Raw genomic sequence first — 27,543 nt, 5'->3', positions numbered from 1 at the left:
CATCCCGGACTTCCCGTCCCTCGAGCTGACCTTGGAGGCCGGGCGCTGGAGACGGCCAACCTCATTTGGCTTGAGCGAGAGGCAGAGTTAAGCAGCAGCGAAGGGCCTCTTTTATTGGATTCACTCGCAGTAAACCGCATACATTTGGGAAGCCACAGGAAATAGAAAATAGTAGAGGACTACGGTTCCTAAGAAACCGAGAACCTGCCATAAAATTCAGCAAAATATGGAGAGTGGAAGGGAAACCTCGGGAGGGCTGGCCCAGGGGCACAGGGACGGAGAAGCCGGGCCGTGGCATACAAGGCGGCCCCCGGGGAGGGACGGGGTTGGAGGGAACGTGGGCAAGGTCGATGGGTTAGTAAAGAGCTCTGCTGGCCTAACATCGGAGCTGCTCACCCCGGGAAGCCAAGCGCCGCTCTCCCATAGGGAGCGAGCCTTCAGCTGCCGATGCCTGGGCCAAGCTCCGTAGGGCGTGAGTCAATACTGTTGATGATGGTAACCAAAGCGGAGTCCGTGGGGGAGGGACAGATCGGCTCTCCTGGCCAATTCGAATGTGCCACGGGGTCTCAGTTTCTTTCTTTTTTTTTTTTTTGGGTCTCAGTTTCATGCAAGTGGGATTTCTGTATCTCTGACTCATTTTCCCCCCTGGCTGAATGGTTACCAATCCTGTAGGGAAGGTGTATTTGTCTCACACCCAGCTCAGCTCATGCTTTTTCACTCTGAGGGAAGAATGATGCACACCCAGCAGCTGATTATTCATCCATTCCGTGCTCCTCTGAGCATTCAGGAATATGAGAGAAAGTCAGATTGACCAAGCACAGCTTCATAAGCAAATCAAGCCCCATTGTTTCATTGTAGGGGTTTTTTGTTTTGTTTTAATATGTGTGTGTGTGTGTGTTTTTTAATTGATTTCAGAGAAAGAGAAGAGGGGAGAGGGAGAGAGAGAGAGAAACATCGATGAGAAGGAAACAGCAACACTGATTGGCTGCCTTCTGCCGGGGACCAAGTCAGCAACTCCGGGCATATGCCCCGACCAGGAATCAGACCAGCGACCTCCTGGTGCATGGGTCCAGGCTCAACCATTGAGCCTCACTGGCTGGGCTGTAGGGTTGTTTTTTTTAATAGGGTCATTGGAGGCCCCTTAGTCCAAGTGATGAGGCCTATATTTCCCTTAAATTTTATGCAAAATTTGCATTCCGTGCATAGTTCATTATTTTTGCAAAGTGTTGCCTGCATTGGTTTCAAGTGATAGAAACCCAACTCGGACGAACACAAGCAGGAAAAGGGAATGTGGAGACTCAAGAAACCAAAACTCAGGGCAGCTGTCTCCACTCTCCTTCGCCTTAGTCCATCTGCCTGTCTTACTCCCCTCCTGCAGTTTCAAATCCCAACAGCCCTGGGACCACAGCCACTGAGTCAAGGGCTTCTCCGATTTCCAGAACGAAAGACCTTTTACAAAGACGTTGATTGGCCAGGGCTGGGAAACGTAGAGGGCTATGATTGGCCCAGCTTTGAGGCGGATGCCAACCCCTCAACCAATCACTGACACGGGGAGGCGGGGTCATTGGAAACTCACCATTCAGTCCTCTCTTCAGTCCACGTGGCTCAGTGTGGGGAACAGCCCGTCCCCCAAAACCTGGGTGGGTGCCCAGAACTGCTGTGACCAGAGTGATGTTCGAAAGGGTCTCAACGTATGCCTCCCACAGTGTCTGACTCCTAGAGCTACTGTTCTGGAGTTTTAATAAGACTTTTTAAAAACAACTTCATTTGTAACAAATTCCTAACATGTGCAGATTTTTTTACAGCAACCATTAAAAGCCTCCCAAGAAGATAAGAATCTTTATTTATTTGGGCTTTCTCTTAAGCCCACCTTACTCTCTTCGTGGGAGCCTAAAGAAGAAATGACGTAAACTCAGCTCATTCATGGGCTCAGGTCTCTTTCTCCTGAAAAGAGATTCCACGTGGAGCCAATAGACCTGCATTTGAATCCTGAGGAAAGCCCGCCCCTTGTTCAGGAGGGTGAGTCTGTGGTCCCTGAAGCCTTCCGGAGCCTCTGTTTTTCAAGCTTTGCCCATCTTCAATCAGAATTTCTTCTTCAAAGGCTGTCGGAGGGAGAATATGGGGCATTTTCCAAGTGTGCTTTGTGGATTTACAGGGTTCTGGGAGGTGCTTCGTGGGTCGTGCAAATGGCTATTTTCATCATGAAAAAGTGTCCCTTAAGGTAACGTTGATGAGAGAACTCGCACTGGGTTGTGTTATGCACATGGTAGCACACTGAGCCTTCCACGTGGAACTTACGTGGACAGATGGCTCCGCCAGCCCCCCGCCGTGCGTCTCTGTTTAATTGAGGAGAATCTTGAGATTGCAAGGTGAGCTGTTGAAAACCGTTTCCAATCCCAGCTACTTATGTGTGCTTATCAGGATCTTTTAGACTCTGCTGCCAAACAATGTGCAGAAATTAATTAAGTGCAGAAATAAGACTATTCCTGTCTTCCCTGCGCCCTGGTTTTGAATGCTTGAGTTCATAATCCTATTATCCCTCTTGTTCTTACAGATTAGCTTTTAAAAATAATTTTACATATTTAACCACCTAAATGAGATTTATAGCAATAAATTACAATTTTTACCTGTTTTATACATTGGGGATTCGGTATAAGATTTTTTTTTTTTGAAAAGAAGGTTCCATTTCTAGAAAAAACAACCAATTTGGAATATGGAAATAGAGTCAACTTCTTTTCTTCCGTTCTTTAAAATTGATGTGCCTAAAACTCAAGCCTCCTTCTCCCATTGCTCCCCCCGTCCCAGCTGTTATCACCAATGAGAGCATGGTATTTACTCTCTACCACCTGCTCCCCACCCCCATGGCTTAACCAATGTTTCTGGTCCCTTGAACACAAGAGAACATCTTTTAGGCCCGAGAACTAAAATTTGTTACCTTTTCCATTTAACAAATCACTTCAAAACTTAGTGACTTAAAGCAAGAACCATTTACTTAGCTCCTGATTCTGCAGCTCGGCAATTGGGGCTGGGCTCAGCTGAGTGGTTCTTCTGGTCTCTGATGGGCTCACTCAGGCATCCGTTATCAGCTGCTGCCTGAGCTCTGCTGTTCTGGGTCCCAGTGTATGGATTTGAGACCTTGACTGAGATGATGACCTCAGCTCCACACGGCCTTTCATCCCCCAGTTGGCGAATCAGGCGTGTTCACCGGGCCTCAGCAGGTTACCAAGAGAGAGTGGAAGTGTGCATGGTCCCTTGAGGTCCTGGCCAGAACCTGCTAAATGTCACTTCTGCCACATTATTGGCCAAAATAGATCAAAGGCCATCTGGGGAGATTATCAGGTATCGTGGCCATCGAAGAGGAGGTGGTCTACGTAGCTTCGTACTATTCTACCAAGCAAAGGTTCAGGGAAGTCCCTTATGCTGATGAGTTGTTGGGCAACGGGCAGGCAGCTGTTAGTGGTAAGAGCTCTTCTCGTGTCAATGAGAAAGAAATCTAATAGAACCCTAATGAAGCTGGTGTGGACTGAATTGTGTTCCCACAGAATACATACATTGACATTCTAATGCACAGGACACCTCAGATTGTGACTGTATTCGGTGATAGGGCCTTCAGAGAGGTGATTAAGGTTAAATGTGGTCGTAAGGATGGGGCCCTAATCCAACATGACTGGTGTTTCTATAAGAACAAGGAGAGGCACCAGGGATGTGTATGCTGTTCGAGGACAGAGTGAGGAGGCAGCCACCTGCAGGCCAAGGAGAGGGGCTTCCAACCTGCCAACACCTTGATCTTGGACATTCAGCCTCCAGAGCTGAGAGAAACCAACTTCTGTTATCGAAGGCACTCAGTCTGAGGTGTTTCGTTAGGCAGCCTGAGCTGACTGCTACAGAGGCAAAACCATTTCCGAAACTGTCTCTCCTCCCGTGTGGTCCTTCCAGCTTCAAGAAGCACCCCTCCCACGCCCCCTCGTCAAGCCTCCGTAGCCTCCCTAAATCCCAAACAAGACAGCCTCAACCCCCTCGTAGGACCAAGTGATTAGCTCCTTCATTTGTTCTCTTTTTAATCTGTTTCTGAGTAGATATCAAGCTCCCCTTCTTCTGAAGACAATTTTCTGAGGCCAAAAGGTGGAAATTGGCTCTTTGTCTCTCTTTGCATTCCTCCTGTAATAGCCCGAACCCGGATCCACGTGACACTCTCGGGATAGGTCTTACTCAACCGCTGAGCCAGAGCAGTGGCTGTGAGGTCAGGATGGGGCTGGGACTCAGTTAGCCCAGAGCGAGCACAAGTGGTCTGTTGCAACACAGCATGAGAGCACTTCTGAGAGGAGGAAGTGATTGTATTTCAACCAGAAGGGAAATGAGTTTGTGTCGGGAAATCAGCCCATTTGGCAAAATCTCACTAACATCTTGGTACAGTCATTGCTTTCTCAAGAGCAGCCGGATCCGGGGGTTTCACGCTCCCACCACACCACCACCCTGGTCTTCAGGGCGGTTCCATCAACAGTCTTGATAAATCTTGACAAGGCCTTGCTTTCTCAGCAGACTCTGTGGGAAAGCAGAAAAGATCCAGGTCAGACAATCAGGCTGTTAGCTCCTCCTCACTTACTCTGTTGTCACCTCCACCTTGTGCACCTTCCTTTCCTCCCTTGTGGGTCCGAGGAGTGATCTAGTCACAGGCCCCAAGGGGACCCCAGTAAGATAATACGTGGAAAGAATCCCCAACATATATTTGTGACAAGCTCTACACAAATGCAAGGTATTGATAGCATTAAGTGAAAAGACATCCCAGCCCGGCTGGTGTGGCCCAGTGGTTGAGCATTGATCCATGAACCAAGAGGTCACCGGGTCGATTCCCGGTCAGGGCACGTGCCCAGGTTGTGGGCTCGATTCCCAGTAGGAGGTGTGCAGGAGGCAGCCGATCAATGATTCTCTCTCCTTCTCCCTTCCTCTCTGAAATCAATCAATCAATAAAAAAAGACGCATCCCATATTAAGCCAGTAGTTAACCAGTTGCTCCCTTTTCTTGCCGGGCTGACTAGGAAGGCCTCGCGGTGGGATCTTGGTGTGTCCACCAAGCTGGGTCCCTGAGTCACTCAGTGGAATCCCTACCGATCTTCACGAGACCGGTGGCATGAATGAGAGAGGAAAAGGCTTGGTTGTGTCAGGCCACTGAGATTTCAGGGTTCAATGGAGACTGTAGCAGGACCTTACTTCGTTCCACAAGTGTGGAAGAAATACAACATTGATTATTTTCCCCCTAAAATTAAACCAAAAGGAACTTACGCCCCTTTTCCGTGAGGTGGGTTGGCAGCTCAATCTCGGTCATCGCGGGGACCCCTCTCTCCATACCCGCTAGTGTTGGGGGGCCGGGCCGTCCTTAGGGTCTTAGGTGGCAGGACCTTTGAGGAGGGCCCTCTCGCCACGTGCCAACACCTGGTCTCGTGCCGGTGGTGGCACTGTTGTTCCTGTGCCAACCTCGGGCTCAGGATTGGGATCATTTGCTGGCGTGCACCTTCCCAGGCACGGCACACGGCCGTCTCCTGCCCCCGGCTCACCTCCCGGCCCGCACACGGCCCCAAACCAACTCGCCTCTCCTCGTCTTGGGGTATCTACGTGCTTCCCCCGAAGTCTGTGCTTCTGCAGGCACTGCCTACTGTCTGTCAACCCCCTGGTCTAGCACATTCCTGGACTTTTCCAGAAATAAAAAACACACCAAAGCCGGAGGAGCAGGGTGACCCGTGGAACCATCCGCTGGGTCTGGGGCTATGGACGCTCTCAGACACCTGCTACCTTCCTAGGACGGGGGCGCGTGGAATTCTGTAAGCACAGAAAACACACTCCTATCTCCGTAAATTACCCTGCCCCCTGGGGGACTGCCGATGCTGAGGAGGGGAGCGGGCCAAGATGTGCAGTCATCCCGTTTGGAAATCAGATGGAAAAACCAGACCATGCAAATGAGCACCAGCGCACAGGCCACGGCCTTGAAAGAATGTCATCGGTGGGCGGGCCGCCGGGAAACGGGCCTCCGGACCATGAAAATACGTGGCCCGGCCTGACCCCCCCGTCCCACCCCCGGCGCTCAGCTCCCTCTGCACTCGGATCTCCTTCAGATGCCCATGCCTGCGTGACAGGCAGGAAGGCAGAGTTGAAACACTTTTTTAAAAGAAATATATTCTGGTAAACCCTTGAATGTTAGAGGCCCCAGGGTGTGGATGTTTAAAGCTCCCCCTTTTTCTTGGTCCACGCTGAGTACCGCTGTTTTCTGCGCTCAGGAAAACGGTGCAAGAGAGAGAGGACCCACACTCGTCGGTGTCACTTGCGAACAGTGTGAGTGTGTGTGTGAGTGTGTGTGTTTGTGTGTGTGTGAAACATTTGTCTATTTCAGGGCTGCACAGTTCGAGGATGAAACGAACCGAAATTATGACATTTAAATGGATCAGTATCGCCTCCTTTGCAAGTAACACGTGTGTTCGTGTTTTATCAATATGCTTGTTAGGTTGGTCTGACCACCGAGTGTGACTCACATTTGTTTTTTAAACAATGAAACAACATTTGCGGTTCTTGCTGAGCAGAAGGTGCAGCAGGAGCTCAGGAGGCCCCGAGGCAGGCTTTTTGCTATCTATGGACGATAGGAACTTGCGCAGCGTCCAGAATCCACCCGAGCCACGTCCGGGTCCATCATCAGGGGGTTAAGTGCTTTATTTGCTCCCGATTCCCTGGCTCCAGCCCAAGGTTTCTCACCCTCCGCTCTACGGACCTTCGGGGCCAGGTAATTTTCTGACGTGCGGGCTCTCCGGTGCACTGGGGGTGTTGAGCAGCACCTCCTAACACCGGCTGTGACGCAAACACGTCTCTCAGTACTGTGCCCCTTGAGGCGTGAAGCGGCCCTGAGTTGAGCACCTCTGGCCTCCACCAGGGAGGCGGGTGCCCGGTGGAAAAAAATAGCCTGCGGCTGTGGACTCACCATTAGGTTGAGGGGCTTCTCGGTCCAGTGTTAATATTTACTGTTTCCAGAAATGAATTGTGTGGGACACAGGCTCCAGGGCATGTGGACTGGGGCTGTGTCAGGGAAGGGTTTTCCAATGCCCCCTGAGCAGAAGGCCTGACTGCCGAGCCTTGACTGCCGGGATGTGACTGACTGTCCGAGGGGGTCTGCAGCTCACAGCTCTTGGCGGTGTTTTTTGCGTGCAGCCAGTGACGTTTGCCAGTCCTCTTTGGGGCTTAGTTCTATGGAAGAGAATCTTGGAAACTTGGCCCAGCTCGAAGCTTTCTGCTAGTTCCCTGCCATGACTCTGGGGACCCCTTAGAGCGGGGGTCATTTTTACCGTTTCCTCCAGGGAGTCCACGCTATCCTGTCTGGAAGTTGTTTAGGCTTTTTTTTAATCCTCACTCGAAGGTATTTTTCCACTGATTTTTAGAGTGGAAAAGAAAGGGAAAGACATAGAGAGATCAATGTGAGAGAAACACATCGATTCAGGGCACGAGGCTGGGAAGGAGCCTACAATCAAGGCACGTGCCCTTGACTGGAATCGAACCCGGGACCCTTGGGTCCCCAGGCCGACGCTCTGTCCACTGAGCCAAACCGGCCAGGGCTGGAAGTTGTTTTGAAGATAGAGAAGCAGGTGTCTCACTGAGGTCATAGTCCTAGCTTTTGGGGTGTCCCTCCTAGCTGAAAATGGGCATGTAGCGCGTTCTGTTAGGTCATCCAAACTCGGATGTCTACGGAGATGCTCTCCCTCCCTGGATCGAGCCTCCTGGTTGCATTTATGGGCTTCCAGGTCCCTCCCTGGGGTGGGGGCGGGGGAGTGGAGCCTCGGCTCGGAGCTGCAGGGTGAGGAGCCAGAGCGTGGCACGTGGACCAGGTGATGAAGAGCTTGGCCTCGGAAGCCAGTTGGCCAGATTCCAATCACTGCTCTCTGGCTGCCACTCACCAGCCAGGGGACCTTGAGCCAGCTCAGGACAGTTTCCCAACGGGGTCAGTCTGTCCTTCTGTAAAATGGGGCTGGCGGGTGTGACTACATTCAGGGCCCGCCCGGATCAGCCGGGACCATGGCGCCATCTCTGATCCCTAACGTAATCGCTTCTGCAATTCCTTCGCTCATATAAGGAAACAGTCACCAGTTCCGGGATTAGGATGTGGATATCTCAGGCCATTACTCAGCCTCCCCCGGGGCTGTCCCGAGGGGTACAGGAGCGAGCTCTTGCTGTTACCCTCCTAGGCAGACTCAGGTCACGGGGAAATTAAACAGTAGTTGCAAATAATTCTTCAAGGTCCCCCTTCCCCACCCACAGGAGGCAGAGCGTTATCAGCTTCATGGTTAATATGCCTGTGACCCACCGGTCTGGCTAAGAAGGGCCATATACAAGTGGAATCCCGGAAATCACCGTGATAACAACTCACATAAACACCTATGAAATTCGCTCAGTCCTCACTCAAATCGCACAAGGGCAGACACATTTATTATACCTGCCTTGTAGTTGGAGTGGGCAGAGTGGTTGGATAACTGCCCTGCGTCACACAGCTGTAAGCGGCAGAGCCAGAACTTGGGGCAACAGACCCGTCCCTCCCACCCTCCTCTCTCTCTGGATTTGCAGACGCAGCACTAGGAGTGACTCTGATTCACGATACAGCAGCCTTGCCACCCACCACCTACCCCTAAAAACCGAGCTTTGGTCCATGAGGGAACGAAGCAGATACTCCTTTAGGGCTGGAAGACAGACCCCAGAGGGTGCACTCACTTCTGTCTGGGAAGGGAAGTTAGGGAACGCACTTCGGGGCCTGCCAGGTGGCTGCAGCTCAGGCTCGCTCACACTGCCTCACAGCTGCCTGCCATGGGCTTCCCTCGGCCTCCAGGGCTCAGAGGTCGAGATGGACGAGGAGGCAGATGGGCAGAAAGGGATGACATGGGAGACATGCCCTTGGGGCCCCTGGGATGAATGGGGGGAGCATTGTCAGCATCCTGTGGCCTGTTGGATGAGCCGCAGGGTTCTGGTGGTGAGCCAGCCGGTCTGCTGAAGGGGCGTTGGGGGAGAGTTGGTCGCCCCACATATTTCTGTAGTGAGCACATGCTGTTGTGCTGACGGTCTCACACATAGGCGCTGGCTGAGACGGTCCCTCAGAGAAAGCTAAACGAATGGGCCTGAAAGGGACAACACTGGGTGTCCAGGAGACATCTCTGGGTTGTGAATTGCACAAATCACAGGCACATTGACCACAGAACTGACAAAGCTTCAGCCCAGGGGCTGTCCCTCCCCTGTGGGGCAGAGAGCTGTAGGGCGGGGAGGGAAGCTAGCTGGGGAGGGGAGAAGGGGGGTGAGGGGGTGGGCAGGTCACAATCAGGACATAGTGCATGCAAGTATGGAATCTCAGAACAAGAGACCTAAGTCTTCGAGGCGCTAGTGATTTGTTGACATCTTTTCTCATTCTGCATAAATAGTCACGCTCCTGCCTAATTTTGTATTCGTAGTTTTGTTCTCTTTTTTCCTAAAAACGGGCCCCCAAATTGTCTAAGCACAGGAGAAATAAAACATTACGAAGGAGGATTTTTCCAAACTCATCACCATCATGACAGAAACAACTCTGAGGAACAGTCTTTCTGAGACGAATGTCAAGAGAAAGAAGATTGAAACGGACAGATGCACGGATTTCATTCGAAAGCCCAGCCCCATGGAAATTCACTCTGATGCTTTTCACATTTCTTTGTGAGTGCTTCTGGACCAACCTTAGGAGTCCCCGGGACCTGGAGCATGGGGCCCAATCCTCCCTGAGCCCCTCTGAGTCGCCGCTGTCCCCCCTCCTTGCCAGGCTTCCTTGTAGACCCCAGAAGGGACTGGGGCATGGGTGGTCCCCCTCCACGTGCTCTCAGCTCCCCACGTCCCAGGAAGAAGATCCAGGCCCCCACTTAGCCCACCAGTAGCAGCTGAGGTGCCCAGCTCCAGGCTTCCCAGCCCCCGCCCCCCCATGCCGGGAGCCGCCCCCTCCTATGCCCCAAGGCCAGACCTGCCTGAACATTCAGAGGCTGGAAAACAGCGCTTCTCTAAAGCCTCCATCACTTGGTTCCTTGCTTAGTTCGCACACGGAGAGACCGCAGACAAGCTACAGCAGCAGCCAGGTTGCCTGGGTGATCCTGCACTCTGCAGACGTGCCAAGGCATGACCGTGGCGGTGTCTAATGCAGCCGCATGACACAGATGTCATGCCCTTGCTTAGGGGATATTCCGGGGGTTTGCTCCGGCTTGCAAAGCTGGCTGTTTCTGGTTACCCACGACAACTGTGTCGTTGAAAACCTGTCCTCCACCTGGTCTCCGGTCTTCACAAACACTAACAATTAGAGAGAGCGACCGTGCCTGGGGGCCTACTCTGTGGTTGGATGTCACCACGCTTAATTCCTACGACGCAGCGAGACAGCTGTCAGCATCCCCATTTTCCACAACAGGTAAACTGAGGCCACCCTTTTGAAGGCCATGCCCTGTCCTCAGTCTTCTCATCCGCAAATTGGGAATAAGAATAGGTGTCTTGTAGGGGGGGTGTAGGCTCGCAGGAGACTGTGTGTATGGCAACGGCACCTGGCCCGATCCTCAGGGTCATGTTGCTGGTGAGGCAGGACCAGGCCCTTGTGACACGTAAGTCTGTGTCCTTTTCTTCTGTCCCCTCCCGGTGAGCTCTGGCTGAACTTCACGGTGCTTAGTCACGCCTGCGTTCTGCTCACCTCCTTTCGGCAGGGGCGGCACTTTGTCACCGTCATCACTGTCCCCCGAAACAGGCCTCGTGTTTTGCTTCTGTGCTGTTGATTCTTTCTGTGGGAGAGGCGGTAAGGTGTTCATGCCGGAGGGGGGGCATTTGAGATGGCCCCGGTAGGAGTTCTGTAGGTGGAGACGGCTGTCCTGCCACGTGGACTGAAGACTTAGAAGCATCCTAGGGACAAGAGTGGGGTTACCTAGAGAATGAACATGCTCGCTAAGGAGTCTCGTTTAGTCTGGAACTGAAGCAAGGGTTTAAGCAGGCACTGCGTGACAATGATGATGATTGAGAACGGCATCTATCGTGTCCACTCACGTGGGTCTAGGAAATGGTTTTGTTTATGAGAAAATTCCCTAATAATTGCGGACATGGGGAACGAATCCCGGGGGTGTTGATTGGGACCCAGGGGACACATGAGGTGGCCGGGCTCCGTCCTCCCCCAGCGCCCCCGTGTGTGGGCCGTGTAGAGTGGCAGGCGACGCCATCTCCCCAAACCAGTGCAGGTGTGAGACAGCAGAAGTGGGAAGGATGCTGTGAGCCCCCCGCCCCCCCCCCCCCGGGTTGCTCTGGGAAGGGCAGAGGAGCACACCAGAGAGCCATGTGCGCCCAGCTAACAGGAAACGGAACGCTTGCAGAGCAACATGTCCCCATCTGGAAGGGGCCTCCAATTCGCCGCGTTTGGTTTTGGACGTGGTAACCCCAGCCGCTGTCGTAGCTGGAAGCCCTCGGCTGTCAGTCCACTTAAGGACGCTCCGGCCCTCCCCGCCCGCCTCCCCGTTATGACTGTTGCCCTTTCTCCTGCCTTTCTCTGCGGCTCTGGTCCCGGGTGACTAACGTAGCTCAGGCCTTTGCAGGCCTCCCATCAGACTCCCCAGGGAGTTCAGCAGTCGCAGAGTCCTAGCCTCCCAGTAGCCTTGGGAACTGGAGCCTGGCCCGACTGTTTTTCCAAATAAAAATAAATGTTAACATAGTGTGTTTTCTAAAAACCTGGCAGGAGGCCTACTGACCTAGTCAGCCACTTGCCCTTTCCCTTGACTTTCATAGAGCCCTGGGTCTGAAGCAGTTTAAGAGGTGTCACTTTAAACAAGTATATCAGTTACCCCAACCTCCCCCACCCCGAGCTGGAAGGCTGCAGAGGAACTCGCTCTCGCGGGAGAGAAATCTCAGCTTTGAAAATGCTCCGAGACCTGGACAAAGAAAAGGTGTTGGCTCACAAATGAAAACTCCAGAATCAAAATGAATGAATACAGAACCAAATGTTTACAAAACCACGACTCAATGTTGAGTCACTTTTATGTTACTAGATACTTTATTCGGCACAGAATTCACGATAATAAAAGGAAACATGCAAAAATTTTAGCAAAAAAAAAAAAATTTGATTGTGGGGTGGACTTTCATATGTTAGTAGAAATGCCGAGAGGCTGCAGGGGACCTGGAGCAGGTGCTGAGAGAAAGCCAGGACCTAAGGCTACCAGGGCCCACTCGCCCGCTGATGTGAATACCTTATAAACCTGTGCGCCTTCCTCAAGAAGCTGCCTTTCACCCACAAAGGACAGTCATGCTGTTACTTTATTCACATGGAGGTGGGGGGGTGGGAGGTGGGGTGATGGACAGCTCAGTTGCATATTGGACCTGAACTCAGTGACCCAAGTTGGTACTCAGCACTTCCCCAACACTTCCACTAGGGGGCAGTGCAGAATCAAAACGCCCTCTGCTCCCGAGGGTCTGGGTTCTGAGAGATATGGTCTGGGGGTGACCAAGTGAAATTTTCTTTGAGAATTGGGGTTTTATCTTAAAAATTATTGTGGATATTGCTTTCTTCTGCATAACACGTCTACATTTAATATAGAGGTAATTTGAAAAACTTTGGACGAATAAGCAAGTGTAACACTCTAAGAACATCGGCCATGTCTGATTTGCCATTGGCTCCATCACAGACCTGGGGGTGTGGCATCACAGTTGGGGAAAACGCATGTGCAGGAGCACCCAAACCCTGACCCGTCATCAGCTAGACCCAGCCGGGTGACATCGTGCTAATTTGCCTCCTTTCCAACCAGAAGGCTTCCATCTTTTACTCAACCATTGACGGACTCAGCTTCCTCTCTAACCCCCAGATACGCCTGTCCCTGCCTGCCTGCCCCGCTAGTGCTCAGATGGTCCCTAATCCAAGAGCACCCTCCACAGCTCCTCTTCCATCCAAACCCCCACCCACCCACTGAATCCCGCCGAAGTCCGCCTCCTCCCACCGTAATCTTCCCCTGCTTGTCACGCAGTCGTCTTTCCTTCCTCAAACCTGTGAAGGCGTGTTCGTCCAAACCACTGCCTTGCATGTTGCTCTGATCATGTCCTAGACATACAACTTGTCCCCCAAACTAGACTCTACGCCTCTCAAGGGCAGTGGCCTGGCTTTTCACATTGTTCTTTTTATCCTGGAGGACAAACAGGAAATGGACCATTAATTCTTCTTTTCCTATAAGATGTAGTAGTTCATCTAACTCGGCCTCCGGCTCTACGTCAGGCCCCTCAGCCCTCTAGTCTTTCCATTCCCACCAGTTACCTTCTCTCCCATCTCCGGACTCCTTAGGTCAGAAAATACTGGGAAACAGGATACAGACTTGTTGATGGGAACGTGCACGGAGAGGCTCAGGACTGCTTCCTGAGCCCAGATCCTATGAGGTCCCCAATTTCACTTTTAACCATCTGCCGTCTCCTTCAGTTTGTATTAGGTGTTTGTGTATTAGGTGTGCTATTGTGTTACTTGCTTGCCTGCTTCGCTCACTAGATGGTAAGCTCTCTGAGGGCAAAGGAGGGCTGTGTGGCTATTTTGCCGCCCCCCCCCGCCCCCCGGGGTAGGTGCTTAATGCTCCTGTTGATAATTTCAGCGGGTCTTTGCATTGTTGTGTCTCCTATTTAAACAAAACCAACTCTCCTGCTCTTTCAGACGACACAAGATATACAAAGAGCAGCTGAACCTCACTTCCCTGGACCCCCCAGTGCAGCTCCGACTCGAGGCCAGCTGGGTCCAGTTCCACCTGGGAATCAACCGCCACGGGCTGTACTCCCGGTCGAGTCCTGTCGTCAGCAAACTGCTCCACGACATGAGGCACTTTCCCACCATCAGTGCTGGTGAGGTCCCAGCATCAGGCAGGGGCTGAGTGTCCCCCGAGAGGCTGGTTAACCACCCAGGTGTGGGGTGGAATAGCAGAGGGTTGTCTCTGACTCCTGATGGGCAGAAAACAACACACACACACCCTCACACACAAACACACACACCCTCACACTCTCTCTCCTCACAACCCCACAGGGGAGGCATGAGGAGGTGTCCGTCCACTTAAAGAAACGTGATGGCTTCCCTTTAGTGAGCGCTCCCTTTCCGCCCGGCAACCCTCTCTTGTCAGTGACCTTAGGCGTGGACCCCTCACTGCCATCTTACTGATGGGCGAACGGAGACTCAGAGAGGATGCACAGCTCGGCCAGGGACCAGGGCTGGAGCCGGGTTCCGACAGGCCTGCCGTCTCCAGGTCTGTGCGGTCAGGCACGACAGTCTACCTGACGGAGCAGGTTGTTAGCAGACATAACCAGCATCGGCTCCCCAGACAGGCGCTGAGGCCTGCCCATGAAGGGCCAGCGAGCACGGGGCTGCATGGAGCAGGGCGAGAATTCAGCCAACTGGGGCTCCGGGAGGTGCCCTGGCTGCCTCAATGTCCCCTTTAGTGAGTCCAGGGCCCCGTGTTGTTGGCGCCCCTCCCGACGGCTGACGGTTCTTTCTGCCCTTCTCCTCCAGATTACAGTCAGGACGAGAAAGCCTTGCTTGGGGCGTGTGACTGCACCCAGAGTAAGTGAGCTGGCCCTGCCCGCCTCCAGCCCTCCACGTCACCGCTGTGTGAACCCTGGGACCTGGCGGCCCCTCTGTGGGGTCCTGGTTGAGGACTTGAGGGGGCGGGACTCTGCCTAGTCCCTGAGAAGCCAGCATTTCTCCCCATCCTCCACCCCCCCATGACGGAAAATCAACCTTTTAAGAGGGGCTGGTGTGTAGGTCCCTGCTGGTCAGTGCGTGATCCGGGGACCAGCTTCATCGGGGTTGGAGTGCCTTTCAGATTTAACAGGCAGTTGTGCAGGACAGTGGTTCTCAACCCCGGCAACTTATTAGAGTCCCCTGGGAGCGCCAAACAGGCAGAGGCCCGGCCTTGACCCCAGGTTCCCATTGGGTTGTATAGGACGAGGCGCGGGCATCGGCATTTTAAAACCGTTCCTAGTGATTCTAATGCAGCCGAGGTTGAGACCCCCTCACTAATAGGACCAGAGAGACAGGCGTGAGATGCAGCACAGGCCCCTCCCAGGGGTCATGAATTGGGTATAGACGTACCCAGACCCTACACAGCCCTCAGAGTGGCCAGGCCTGGACACCAAGCCCCAGACCAGTCACCGGCCATGAGAAGCCTCATCCGTTTACCTCAATATACCGAACACACATCAGACATTTCCATGTGTGTCGTGACGTGTTGAAGGTTTGAAAGAGGTTCGTGGGGCCCAGGACTTCCCTTTTCTTTAACACCTGCCATTTGCCATATTATAGAGCATAGACATTGTCTGGACTCTACCAGGGCTCACAGCAGGTGGGGACAGGGTGGGGTGAGGGCTGTGCCCAGGACTGGACACATGAGGAGGGAGCTCTCACTGGCAGGGTCATGCGAGCTTATCTTAGGTGCCTTGCTCACCCAGCCGTCCCAGCCCCGTTTGGTTTTGACATGGAAGATACGTAAACTAGTCCACTAATGCAGGTTGGCAGAGGGCATCATCAGAAACTACAAGGTGCCAATGGACAGAGTCAGCGGCAGTTCTTAGGGAAAGTTCTTTGGGGTCTGCTGTGTCTGTGGGGGAAACCTATATTGTTTGCTCTTTTCCCATAACCCCATAACAGCAGAAAAGGTATTGTCTTGAGCTGCTGGCACCCTCTCCCTGGCCTGATGCGATGGAATGTACCCTGCAGGCTTTGCAAAGCAAATTCTAGTCCTTAGAGAAGAAATCGGTTGGGTTTATTGAATGAACGAAGGTCCCAGCCCTGAGCTTCGTCCCAGAAGCATGGTTAACTCACCCTTGTCCCCTCACAGTTGTGAAGCCCAGTGGGGTCCACCTCAAGCTGGTTCTGAGGTTCTCGGACTTCGGGAAGGCCATGTTCAAACCCATGAGGTAAGTGACTGCCTTCCTCACCTCCATACCCAGCCTGGCAGCTCTGCGGGGTGTTGACCCAAAATTAGTAAAAGTGGCCTAAGGTCTTCAAGCCAGTCATCTGTAGACTGAACTGTTCATGGTGATAATTTTAAAGGAAGAATAGACCTTATCAGGTCATTGCTAGCATCTGTGCTACCACAGTACATGATTATCTGTGGGTCATCTATAACTTTGAGCCAGGAACTGTTCAAGTGCCCACTTTACAGATGACAACACGGAGGCTTGGAGCCTCCCAGCTGCAGACAGTGGAGCCAGGATTCAAACCCGGGCAGCTGGACTGTTAACACTCTACCACTGTCATTCATACCCATTTGTTTCCAGGGCTAGAACTCTCAAAATGGTTCTAGAACGCCACACAGTATTTGTTTTGACTGAAAAACTAGGCAATGAAAAAGGCTACTGTGAAGTCAGTTATCTTAAATCAATTTCATTTCATTTATAAGGCAAATATATGCCTTTAAGACTTTGTAGCACGTGGGTGAAATAATGTGTGTCGTCTACAGAGCTTGGTATACCTATAGATTCCTGGCCCCCAAGGGTCTGCAGCCCACAGGCTGGGGACTCCTGAAGTTTATGTCCCCCTGGAGGAGACATGCACAGGAGACAATGGCCCCAGGAGGGAACCCAAGTCGTGCCGTCCTCCACTGGAACCCACTAGAGGGGTTTAGGTTCCAAATGTCCAGTCAGTTGAGAGGCCCATGGGCTGAATGGCTCAGTAGATGAGCCTGGGGCAGGGCCTCGTGGAATGAGCATTGAATACAGAATCTTAGTTCTGGTCCCTGCACTGCTTTGACAAAAGCACCCTTTAAGGAGGGGTTTGCAATAGACTGGCTCCTGGGAATCACTTGGGGAGCCTTGAAAGATCCTGGTGCCCGAGTCCCACCCTCAGAGTCCAATGGGATGGTTCTTGGACCCCAGGGCCCAGAGAACCTGAGAACCGCGCTAAGGCAATCCCTACGCGTACACGAAAAGCAAAAGGCCTTTTCCTTCCCCTGTGGTCATGCTCATCAGTCTTCTCCGGCTCCCACTGCAGCCTGCGTCCAGCCTGATTCCTCCCTTCTTTTCAGACAGCAGCGAGAGGAAGAGACGCCCGCGGACTTCTTCTACTTCATTGACTTCCAGAGACACAATGCCGAGATTGCAGCTTTCCACCTGGACAGGTAGGGTCTGGCCCTGCGGAGCTGGCTTTGATGGCAGGGGCCACGCTCAAGAGGGGGCCCTGGGCAGATGCTCAGGGGGGACTTCCCTGGAATGTCTTCCCTCAGTGATGCCTTTGGACCCAGCAGGTCCCACCCAGCCCCGAGTGAAAAACAAAAAGACGTTGCAGGTAACAGAAAGAACAACTTAGAAAACTAACCGCCAGGCGGGTCACGCTGCCATCTGGGCATGACGTTGCCCTTTGCTCTGGTTCCCAGATCTGAAAAGGAGAAGACTCCGCTCCCATTTATCCGGGCAGCCTGAAGGCCATGGTTTTAAGAGGTGAAAGCACGTTCCTAACTTCCCGGCTCCTATTGGCCCAGTCCTTGTGACTCATGGTGCAGTCTGCGCACTGGCAGCCAGACACCGCCCGGGAGCGTTTCAGAAATTCAGCATCTCGGCCTGGCCCACCGAATCAGAGCCTGCACTGGAACAAGACCACACACACACACACACACACACACACACACGGAAACATGAGCTCTGACCTAGAACACAGCGGGTGGGCGAGGGTCCCTCCTCCGCCCCTTCTGAAGTAGGGCTGCAGAGACCCCAGCGGCTGGGTGTGGTTGGGAATGTCAGTCCATTTCTAACGGGCGACCATCTGACTCCCCAACCATCGCTCCGATCTGAACAGGGCTCCCCCCCCCCCTCTCTTTCAGGATCCTGGACTTCAGACGGGTGCCACCAACAGTGGGGAGGCTAGTCAATGTCACCAAGGAAATCCTAGAGGTCACCAAGAATGAAATCCTGCAGAGCGTTTTCTTCGTCTCTCCAGGTAGAGTCTGGCCAAAGCCATCTAGGACACGGTAGGCCAGCGTGGCCACCGGTATGTTCAGCAGTGGCCTGTCCAGCCACTAGCCGCGGCCGTTACTGGGATGGGTGTATGCCACCATCCCACTCTCCACCTTGGTCCACCCGAGCTTCACAGGAGCAACGGGGAGTGGGAAGGGTCATACCTGAGATGCTAACTAGCCTGGGCGGGCACCCAGCTGCAGTGCAGCCTCCCTGGAATCAGGAGTTATCCAGACCAAGACCACTCTGCTCCTGTGGACAGGATGCACGGTTTAATAGCTTCCACCACCTGGAAAAGGCAGTACTTCCTCCTCCCGCCTTTCCCCAGCTGTGAGTTCAGGGGTTCCCTTTCCTCCCGTGGATCTCTGGGGACAGGAAGATGGTCTGCCTCCCTAACCCTTCTCTCACTCCTCCTCTCTCCCCATTCCCCAGCCAGCAACATGTGCTTCTTCGCCAAGTGTCCGTACATGTGCAAGACCGAGTACGCCGTCTGTGGCAACCCCCACCTGCTAGAGGGCTCTCTCTCCGCGTTCCTGCCGTCCCTCAACCTGGCCCCCAGGCTGTCTGTGCCCAACCCCTGGATCCGCTCCTACTCGCTGGCCGGAAAAGAGGAGTGAGTTGGCCCCCTGGCCGTGCACGTTAGCCTCCGAGAGTGACCACAGTCCTACAGGAAGGACTTATGGCTAGCCTGGCTTTTGGACCCCAAAAGCGACCTCAGCCTTCCTTTGTCTCATCTCATATAGATCACAGATCCTGGGACCAGCTGGCCGAAGTCATTCTCTCCCCTTAGTTCATTTATTCAGTTAAAAAGACTACTTACTGTCTACCCAGCTTTAGGTGCTAGGGATACGGAAATGAGAGACACAGGCTCCCCCTCCAGAAGCTCCGCTGTCTAGCGGGTGTCATAGAAACAGCCCGATTCTGAAAACACAGCCCAACACCCGCTGTGATAGAGCAACACACGAGGAGCCCGCATGTCTGGGACGCCTGGTCCACCTGCGTAAGCCCGTGAAGCCAAGGACCCATCGTGTATCCCTGGGGCTCAGCACACTCCCTAGCACATAGTAGGCACTCAGTTCCTATCAGCTGACTGAATGAACAGGGGCTGAGGAATGTCAGAGGAGCTGCAGAAGCAGCAGGGAGGAACACGGAGCCAGGCGTTCCCCTGCTGCCCGCCATCTCCCCGCTGGCACACGGTGCCCAGCCATCCGTATGGCGCCCAGGACAGCAGATACTCAGGAGACATGTCCTAAAAGGACCCAGAACCTTCTCACCACATGGAATCTGCGCCTCCCAGGTCTTTGCTTAGCGCCCACCTGAATGTACCCAACTACCAAGTGTCCATACAGGCTTAGGGAGGCAGGGGTTTGAGGGGTGGGGAGAGGTGTGAGGAGGGCCCCCAACACCTTGCCATCTTGGCTTTTCCAGCCCCAGGACTGGTTCTCCCCCTCAGGTGGGAGGTCAATCCTCTGTACTGTGACACAGTGAAGCAGATCTACCCGTACAACAGCAGCGACCGGCTGCTCAACGTTATCGACATGGCCATCTTCGACTTCCTCATCGGTAGGTCCCTCCCCCCTCTCCCAGGGCTCCGGGCACAGGGCTCTGCTGCTGGTCCGGATTGTCCCCGACCTTGGGCACCAGTTAGAGCCTGGACCACGAGGCCTGATTAACCCCACAGCGCTCAGGGCCTCAGAAGTTAGCATGTTCCCCTCCTGAAAGGGGGTGCCACTCCAAAGGCAGGGGTATCAGCTTACAAGCCAGGCCCACGCGGGCCTCAGGTTTGAAGTCATTGACCCCTTTGACCAAGGCAGGCAAAACCAGGGAGGAAAGGAGGAGGGTATACACTGAACGGGGAGCAGCGGAAAGGCCTCGGTGTCCCACCCAGAATGGTCAGGAAGAGTTGTTATGAATGCGGCCAGTACACACGTACACAGACCTGAAGGCCTACAGCACCTGCCCCAGCTCACTCACACCCTTGGGGAAGTCAACCTGTGTCTGCTTTCCCAATGGGCCTCCGTTGAGGCCTCAGGTGAGGAAGGAAAGCCAACATGGTTGCAGAGTATTTGAGTCCCAGGCCTGAGGGTTTGCGGAAACCCTGTGTACGCCTTAGATTTGCAAAGCCCACACTAGGGTGTGTTGGTTTGTTTAGTTTCCTTCTCCCTCGGCAACATCCCTAATCGCCCTGGGGAAATGACAGCTTGTGGCCCTGGGTTCAGACTCTTGTCTGAACTGCTAACAGGCCTCTCTGTGCTGCCCCCGACCCCTCAGCCTATGGGCCCTCGCTCCAATGCCTCCCTCCCTTTACAGGAAATATGGACCGTCACCATTATGAGATGTTCACCAAATTTGGGGATGATGGGTTCCTTATTCATCTTGACAATGCCAGAGGGTAAGTATCACCCACTCCTCCCGCACAGCCGCAGCCCTTGCAGCCGCCGAGGGGCTCTGAGGTCCCTCCCGTCTCCTTGCCTGCTTCTCCTCTACCCTGAGCACTAGTGAAACGTGGGAGCTTTGCATAGGTTTTTCCTCGAGGGCTCCCTCCCGGAGGTAGAGCACGTGGCTCATGCTCCGAGTCTGGCCCTCAGTAGTTGGTGAGTAGATGAAGGGTTGCTTGGGTTTAACATCTTTGGACATTTAGACAAAGGCTTTTGTGACCTGATTGAGGACAGGGGCTGGAGGGGCAGCTGCCATGAGCCCTAAGCTGTGCTTTCAAAAGAAAGGCTGAGGCAGAGAAGAGAGAAAACACAGTGAGGAGGGAGGTCTGCTGGCCACTCACAAGATCCTGGTCCTCCTCCTAGGTTTGGGCGACACTCCCATGACGAACTCTCCATCCTCTCGCCACTCTCCCAGTGCTGCAGGTGAGCTTTCAGGTCAAGGCACCATTGCGACACTTGATCCTGCTCGCAACCCCGTTCTGAGGCTCTCCCTCAGTTTCCATTGGTCTGGACGGGTGGGTGGAATGACAGGAATTACCGACATCTCGGAAGCTTTCATCTTTCAGCACGGGATGAATTAGGACCTTTTTTTTTAAACCTTTCACTCACTAACTTCAATATTCAGGCCACTGTGGCACAGCCTGTCTCTGATAGGAGTAATCAGACCTCTGCTTCACCCAGCACTCACAGAAGCTCATAAATAGGACTACCTGACCACCTGAGTAAAAGGCTGTGTCAGATGGAAAGGAAGCAAGACACCTTCGCCTGGCCACCGTCTCTCTGCAGAATCTCCAACCTCCTTCAGGGTCCTCTCTGGGCTCAGCAGGCTTGTGAAGTTGTCCAGCTGCTCAGCTGCAGTGAGAGCTAATCAGAACCATGGGACTCACACCTAGGAAAACCATCTCATTCATTTCCAGCTGAAAATCTCGGAACAAAGCCGGACTTTTCTTTATAGCTTAGTTTAGACGTGCTCCCCTTCCTGAATAGGGCAAGCGGTTTGACAAAAGTTGGACAATCAGGCTGCATCTGAGTCCAAGTCAGATTTCCACATGGAAATAAATCAGAACCCTAAAGTCAATGGCAGTTCCACCTACCCTATTTTCATCCCTCGGATTCAAGAATCTCACACCGAGAAATAAAGTTGCCAAGAAACAACTTGGAGGCCGGCAGTACCTAGAGCTCCTGAGATGCCCAACTTCATCATTTCATGACTAGAAACTTCTCGCAGCTTTAAATCACTTCTGATTCTCTTAGCAATATCACATGTGTATGACCCAGCATTGCATTACAATTACTATAGTATAAACAGTTCAGCAGGCCTTTGACCAAAAGGCAATTGGGAAGGGGCTGTGAAATATAGGGGCATCTTTCATTCACTCCCTTTTTACCTGGTTTTCATTAAAATGTGCTCAGAACATCAACAACTACAACAGTTTTTTGTGTGGGGACAGTCAGTTCAGGATGTTATTTTCTTTACACTTATGTTCCTATGACTGTGTCCTTCCAGGATAAAAAAGAAAACGCTCTTGCACCTGCAGCTGCTGGCCCAAGCTGACTACAGGCTCAGTGACGTGATGCGGGAGTCACTGCTGGAGGACCAGCTCAGCCCCATCCTCACAGAGCCCCACCTCCTCGCCCTGGACCGGAGGCTCCAGGTCATCCTAAGGACCGTGGAGGGGTGCATCGCGGCCCACGGAGAGCAGAGTGTTGTAGCCAGTGGCCCAGCAGAACAGGCAGCCCCAGACTCTGGCCAGGCTAACCTGACAAGGTAGGGGCTGGATGAACCCAACTGCAGACACAACACCTGGAGCCACGGTGGACTCGAGTGCGGACCTCTGCGCCCTCAGGTGCCCCGGCCCAAGCTGGGGGCCCTGGGTCGTGAGCTCAGGGAGCAGGCAGGGCATTGGGACGGACCTCAAAGAGCCAAATGGGACCCTGGCCTGCCTTCCTGGCGCACCGCTCCTCGAGTGGACTGACTGCCCTGGCTCCGCAGACCACCTCCTGAGCCCACTGGGAAATGTGGATGAACCCCAGGTCAGGCTTGAAGGGTATGGAAGCCTTAATCCCAGAAGAGAGTATTAATTGTTACAAATAAAATAAAAGGACATCAAGTGGACACCTAACTGACCTCCAGATCCTTACTGTATCTGAGGGTAACTCCTAATCCAGACAAAACTTCTGACTTATCACAAGTGAACAAATCTAAAACTAACTCAAATAGGTTCCAAGTAGACCTCACACTTTCCACTTCCATTCCAGTCACTGTGGCCCAACCTGAGGACAAGAATCACTACTGACCGGTCCTCCAAAGTAATTTCTGTGCAATGGTATTACAAGAGGTAAAAATAACAGGGATTTGCTCAGAATATCAGGAAAGGGATGTTTCAATCTAAAGACTATTTAAATATCAACTGAAATAACACCAAGTATGACAAAAGAGCATCCAACACAGGAGGGATTTTAGTGAAGGGACGCGGGGGATGGGGTGGGGGGGTCTTGAAGGCGGGACAGCACAGGAGGGGGCTCAGCAGGTTCATGAGCCTGGACTGAGGCTGGAGAAAGCCAGGGCCTAGCACAGCTCACCAACCGGTGTTTCCCAAGAGCAGCAGGGACCACCTTGTGAGCTCTGGCACGCTAGATGCCCTTTCTCAGCTTCTTCCTCAAAAAGGAATCAATCTAAAGTTTACTTCCCAAACCTCCCTCAAAAGTGGGTCTTTTGAGGATTCTCGGTCTCTTCTCCCTTCTCCCTCCTGACTTGCTGACGCCTGAAACACCTGTATTAGGAGATGTTTCTTAGTCTGTAATTCATGACTGAGAATACAAATGAGAGGAAAGTGTTCATACTATAGAGCAGTGGTCGGCAAACTCATTAGTCAACAGAGCCAAATATCAACAGTACAACGATTGAAATTTCTTTTGAGAGCCAATTTTTTTAAACTTCTTCTAATGCCACTTCTTCAAAATTGACTCGCCCAGGGCCGTGGTATTTTGTGGAAGAGCCACACTCAAGGGGCCAAAGAGCCGCATGTGGCTCGCGAGCCACGGTTTGCCAATCACTGCTATAGAGTAACCAGTTAGTCAACAAGTAAAAACTCCTGGTTCTATCAGGTCAACTCACAGATAAACATCAGAAGAGCTCAAATACAGTACAAGTGTAAGGGGAAGGGAGAGGGAGGGGTAGAAAAAAGTTATCACTAAAAGTACAAGGTCAAGACTAAAAAAGTCATCAAAGACTTCTGCAATGTGTCCAGACAGCCCCAAAAGGCAAATGGCAAGGAATTTCTGCCCCACCTGCTGCCCCACAGCACACTGCCCCTGAACCTGGTCTCCATCACTCCCATTCGCTGAGCTCTTCCCGTGTGAGAATGAACACACAAGGTTTCCAATCCTCCCCAACATAGATAGGATCCCCTGCTTCCAATGCACAGCCAAGAAAAATTATGCTGAGATTAACGAAAACCACACAACTCAATGATTTAAATCTCAATTTCCAAAGTGCTCTTTCTACCGGAATACAGAAGCTCAAGAATCTTGCCCAACTTATGAAGCTGCATCTCTTTAAAGAAAACAACTCTTAATTAGAGGAACCTTAATTTAATGCAGAGACTTCTGCAGCCCAGGACTTCCCACTTCATGAACTGCTTGCCTACTTCGGGCCGGTAATTCCCTTTGGGGGAGGGACTGGGTAATTAACTCAGAAGAGAGAGAAATATTCAGGCAAAGACCTTGCAAGAGCAGCACGGCGGCCTGGGACTTCCCGAGGGCAGAGCGTCAGGAGGTAAGCTGCAGCTCCACCTCAGCCTTGCCAGGACGAGCGCTGGGTTCCAGTGGCCTGTACCACAAAACCTGGTGTACTTTACAGAGAACTGAATTTGACCGCAATGTGTAGATACCCAGGTACCTAACTATCCCCTTATCCTAAACATTCCATTATGTTTGCACTAGTAACAAAATTAAGACACTGTCAATTTGTCAAAAACAGCAGAAAACAAGACTCTCTCCTTAGAACTTTCAAGTTCTTGTAACATGTTCATTTTGGACAATCGTTCAGCTTCCCGTGACACAAACACTGCCCGCCCCCCTGTCCGTCCCCCCGGGTCTCTAGGTAAAAAGTTGTTTTCACTGCTGACAGCAAACTAAAAAGTGAAAGGGAATTCTACAGCATGTGACTTGTCGGAGAAAAGGCGTTTGGAGGAATTAATCCACTGTATCCTTCCTGAAAGTCAGGAGGACATTTGAGTTTGCAGATTGTAAAAAGTAAAGTTGATTCTCTTATTCGGGCTAGTTTCAGGGTCTACAGTCACCACAGGCACTAAATTAATGGACACTGAACCGTTTGCTCCTAGAGGAAATGAGGGTTTAGGTTCCTGTGAGCCTCTGATTATTTTGTCAACCTATCAATACATAATCTTGCTTTATGTGTTAAGTGTGTCAAAGAAACCTTAATAGTATTGTTGATTCATTAACACTAAACTTGTGGCCAACAGCACTGTATGTAACTCATGCCTGAAAGAAGCTTACTTAATACACTTATTTTCTCCAAAAGGCACACCACACATCCTTCTTGCACTTAGGAATGCTGGCCAGCACTACATTCGGGGGCCACTTTAAATAGCGAAATCACCAATAGAAAGCACAAATACACAAAAAAGGGGCACTAAATTCCCGAGAGCACGAAAGACACCTGATAACAGTATGACGGCAAACCAAAAGCAGAGCATCGCCTTGTTCAACCTGAGGGGGGCGCATGAGGGAGACTTGCTCTTCGCGGCGTGTGCCTGGAAATAACTGTGAAGGGCTGCAAGTATTGATTCTGGGGTTACAAATAAATTTTAGCAAGTCGGCAAATACACAAAATTCACAAACAGTATCTGTGAATGAGAATCAACTGTAACTCACTTGGAGATTAACCAAGATGACAAAAAAGCTCTCCATCTAGTGGTGACTTTTAAAATCACAAAGCTAACAAGTTCAATTGGCAGGACTTTCACAAAATGAAAACTTATATTCAGTAGCGGTTGTGGTACAGTGGCAACAGAATAGAGTTGAGTCAACGCTCAGAACTTAGGTCGGTAAGCACATTCTAACTCTATAAGTACACAATACTGATTTCTGTGTAAAAGTTCCATAGAGTAAGAAGAGAGATTATGATTTCCCCTTTTAAATTCTATTTACAGCCTTTACTGATAATTATTATGATAGCTACCTTGGGGGACATATTAAATGGTGATCTAGCCATTGCTTCTCAAGGTTGTTTTACAAAAGTGATCAGCTATTAATTTGTGGTTGGAGATACAGTAGTATTAAGAAAACCAACATCATGCTACTTCAATTTTAAAATGTTGGTATTTGAATCATTAAAAAGAGAAACCAATTCTATATCAGCCATGTTTTAGAGAATTAAACTATAACCAGTATAGTCCACCTAAAAACATTAAAAAATATACATATATATCTATACCTCTCTCTCTCTCTATATATATATGTTTTAAGCCCAACTGGTGTGGTTCAGTGGCTGAGCATTGACCTATGAACCAGGAGGTTGAGGTTCAATTCCCAGTCAAGGCACATGCCCCGGTTGTGGGCTTGATCCCCCGTGTGGGGTCTGCAGGAGGCAGCTGATCAACGATTCACTCTCATTATTGATGTTTCTGTCTCTCCCTCTCTTCCTGTATGAAAATAAAAATATATTTGTCTGTTTTTACTGATTTTAGAGAGGGAGAGGGAGAGAAACATCAATGTAAGAGAGAAATATTGATCAGCTGCCTCCTGCACACCCTTGGATAGAACCCCAGCATGTGCCCAGGTAAGGAATCAAACCAGACCTTTTGGCATATGGGAGGACACTCAACTGAGCCACACTGGCCAGGGCAACCTAAGGAACATTTTTAGTTGTATTCGGTTGTAACTCTAAGGGTTCCACTCCAGTAAGCTGATGGAAGGGATTACTGAATCTGGATGAGATACAAAGCAGTGCAAATGAAAGGGTAATCTAGAATACAACACATCTCCAACTCGTTGGACATAAAGAAATACCGATATACTAATGAGTACAACTTAATTAAGTCACTCATAAATAAAACTTTATATATGCAAAATATATAAACAGACCTCAATATCTAAGTGGCTATTGAGTTTAACCAAGGCGAGTATGCTGACCAGAAATATTTCCCTGTTAAGTCTGGGAAAGTTCCAAACCAGAGAACCAGTCTTCAATAAAAAGGAAATGTTGAGCTTCTGATTTAATCCTTCCTCCCACTACCCTGTGAACAGACGTGCTATATCTCAATTACTCTTTAAGCAAGGTTTTCAGATTCATTCTTTGACAAGCTGACTTGGAAGCCACTGAAAACAAACACTAATTTGACTCTTTCCAAACACTAATTCCATAATTCACTTGTGATTTTCATCTTGCCCACCAGATTTGGAGATTCCAGAGAGAGAAGGGGAGGGAGAAGGATAGGACAAAGGGAAGAAAAACGGATTCATTTAAGAATTTAAATTATTTAATCTTTTTTATTACTTGACCTACCATTAAGACAATCTATAACAAAAAGAATAGAGTATATTAGCACACACAGTATAATCAGACTAGTAACCAGGAAACAATATAAAATGTTCCTTTGGCCATCTATACTTTCTAGAGCAATAGATCTGAGAAATTCACTTACCAAGTCCAGAAATGATGACTTCAAAAGTCCTGATTATCAACTAAGACAAATTACACCATCGTGATATCTCACATATACTCAGATTGCACAAAGATAAAGCTTTAAATGTGTTAATTTTTAAATTTAGACTTAAATTTTCTTAGATTAAAAACTACAAAAGGGAGTAAACAGCAAGCCAAATTATTTAAGAGCAAATTTCATTTAGGAAGCATTATATGTGAACATGATTATTATATACAGATATGAAACTGCAATTTATGGCATTCTAAATAATTCACTGAAGTACAGTTTTGGCATTTAAACAAAGATCAAATCAAGCTTTACAAAGCTAATAAGAACATAATTTTTACTTTAAAATTTTTAAATATAAAAGGTAGCTAAACACAACACAGAGATCAGAAACCCTCACTTAATATAGATTTGAAACATAAAAAATTTGTAATAAGGTGGCTTTCTATCCCACACTAAAATGTA

General features: G+C 50.9%; 1 protein-coding gene across 1 annotated transcript in view; it reads left to right on the top strand.

Annotated features, from left to right (window-relative positions):
• The window catches only part of FAM20A (FAM20A golgi associated secretory pathway pseudokinase), a 29,614-nt gene extending 7,100 nt beyond the window's left edge, over positions 1–22,514 (top strand). Inside the window, exons 2-11 of the mRNA XM_008149387.3 lie at positions 13,678–13,862; positions 14,521–14,571; positions 15,848–15,926; positions 17,036–17,128; positions 17,828–17,943; positions 18,393–18,573; positions 19,414–19,523; positions 20,271–20,352; positions 20,762–20,821; positions 21,906–22,514. Coding sequence (XP_008147609.3) covers positions 13,678–13,862; positions 14,521–14,571; positions 15,848–15,926; positions 17,036–17,128; positions 17,828–17,943; positions 18,393–18,573; positions 19,414–19,523; positions 20,271–20,352; positions 20,762–20,821; positions 21,906–22,170 — 1,222 coding nt within the window. The 3' untranslated portion in view covers positions 22,171–22,514. The remainder of the gene's footprint in view (positions 1–13,677; positions 13,863–14,520; positions 14,572–15,847; positions 15,927–17,035; positions 17,129–17,827; positions 17,944–18,392; positions 18,574–19,413; positions 19,524–20,270; positions 20,353–20,761; positions 20,822–21,905) is intronic.
• Positions 22,515–27,543: the final 5,029 nt, after the last annotated feature.

The sequence above is a fragment of the Eptesicus fuscus genome, chromosome 20 (assembly GCF_027574615.1).
Source record: "Eptesicus fuscus isolate TK198812 chromosome 20, DD_ASM_mEF_20220401, whole genome shotgun sequence".
Taxonomy (NCBI): domain Eukaryota; kingdom Metazoa; phylum Chordata; class Mammalia; order Chiroptera; family Vespertilionidae; genus Eptesicus; species Eptesicus fuscus.
The sequence above is the reverse complement of the archived record's forward strand: the minus strand, read 5'-3'. Positions and strand labels throughout refer to the sequence as shown.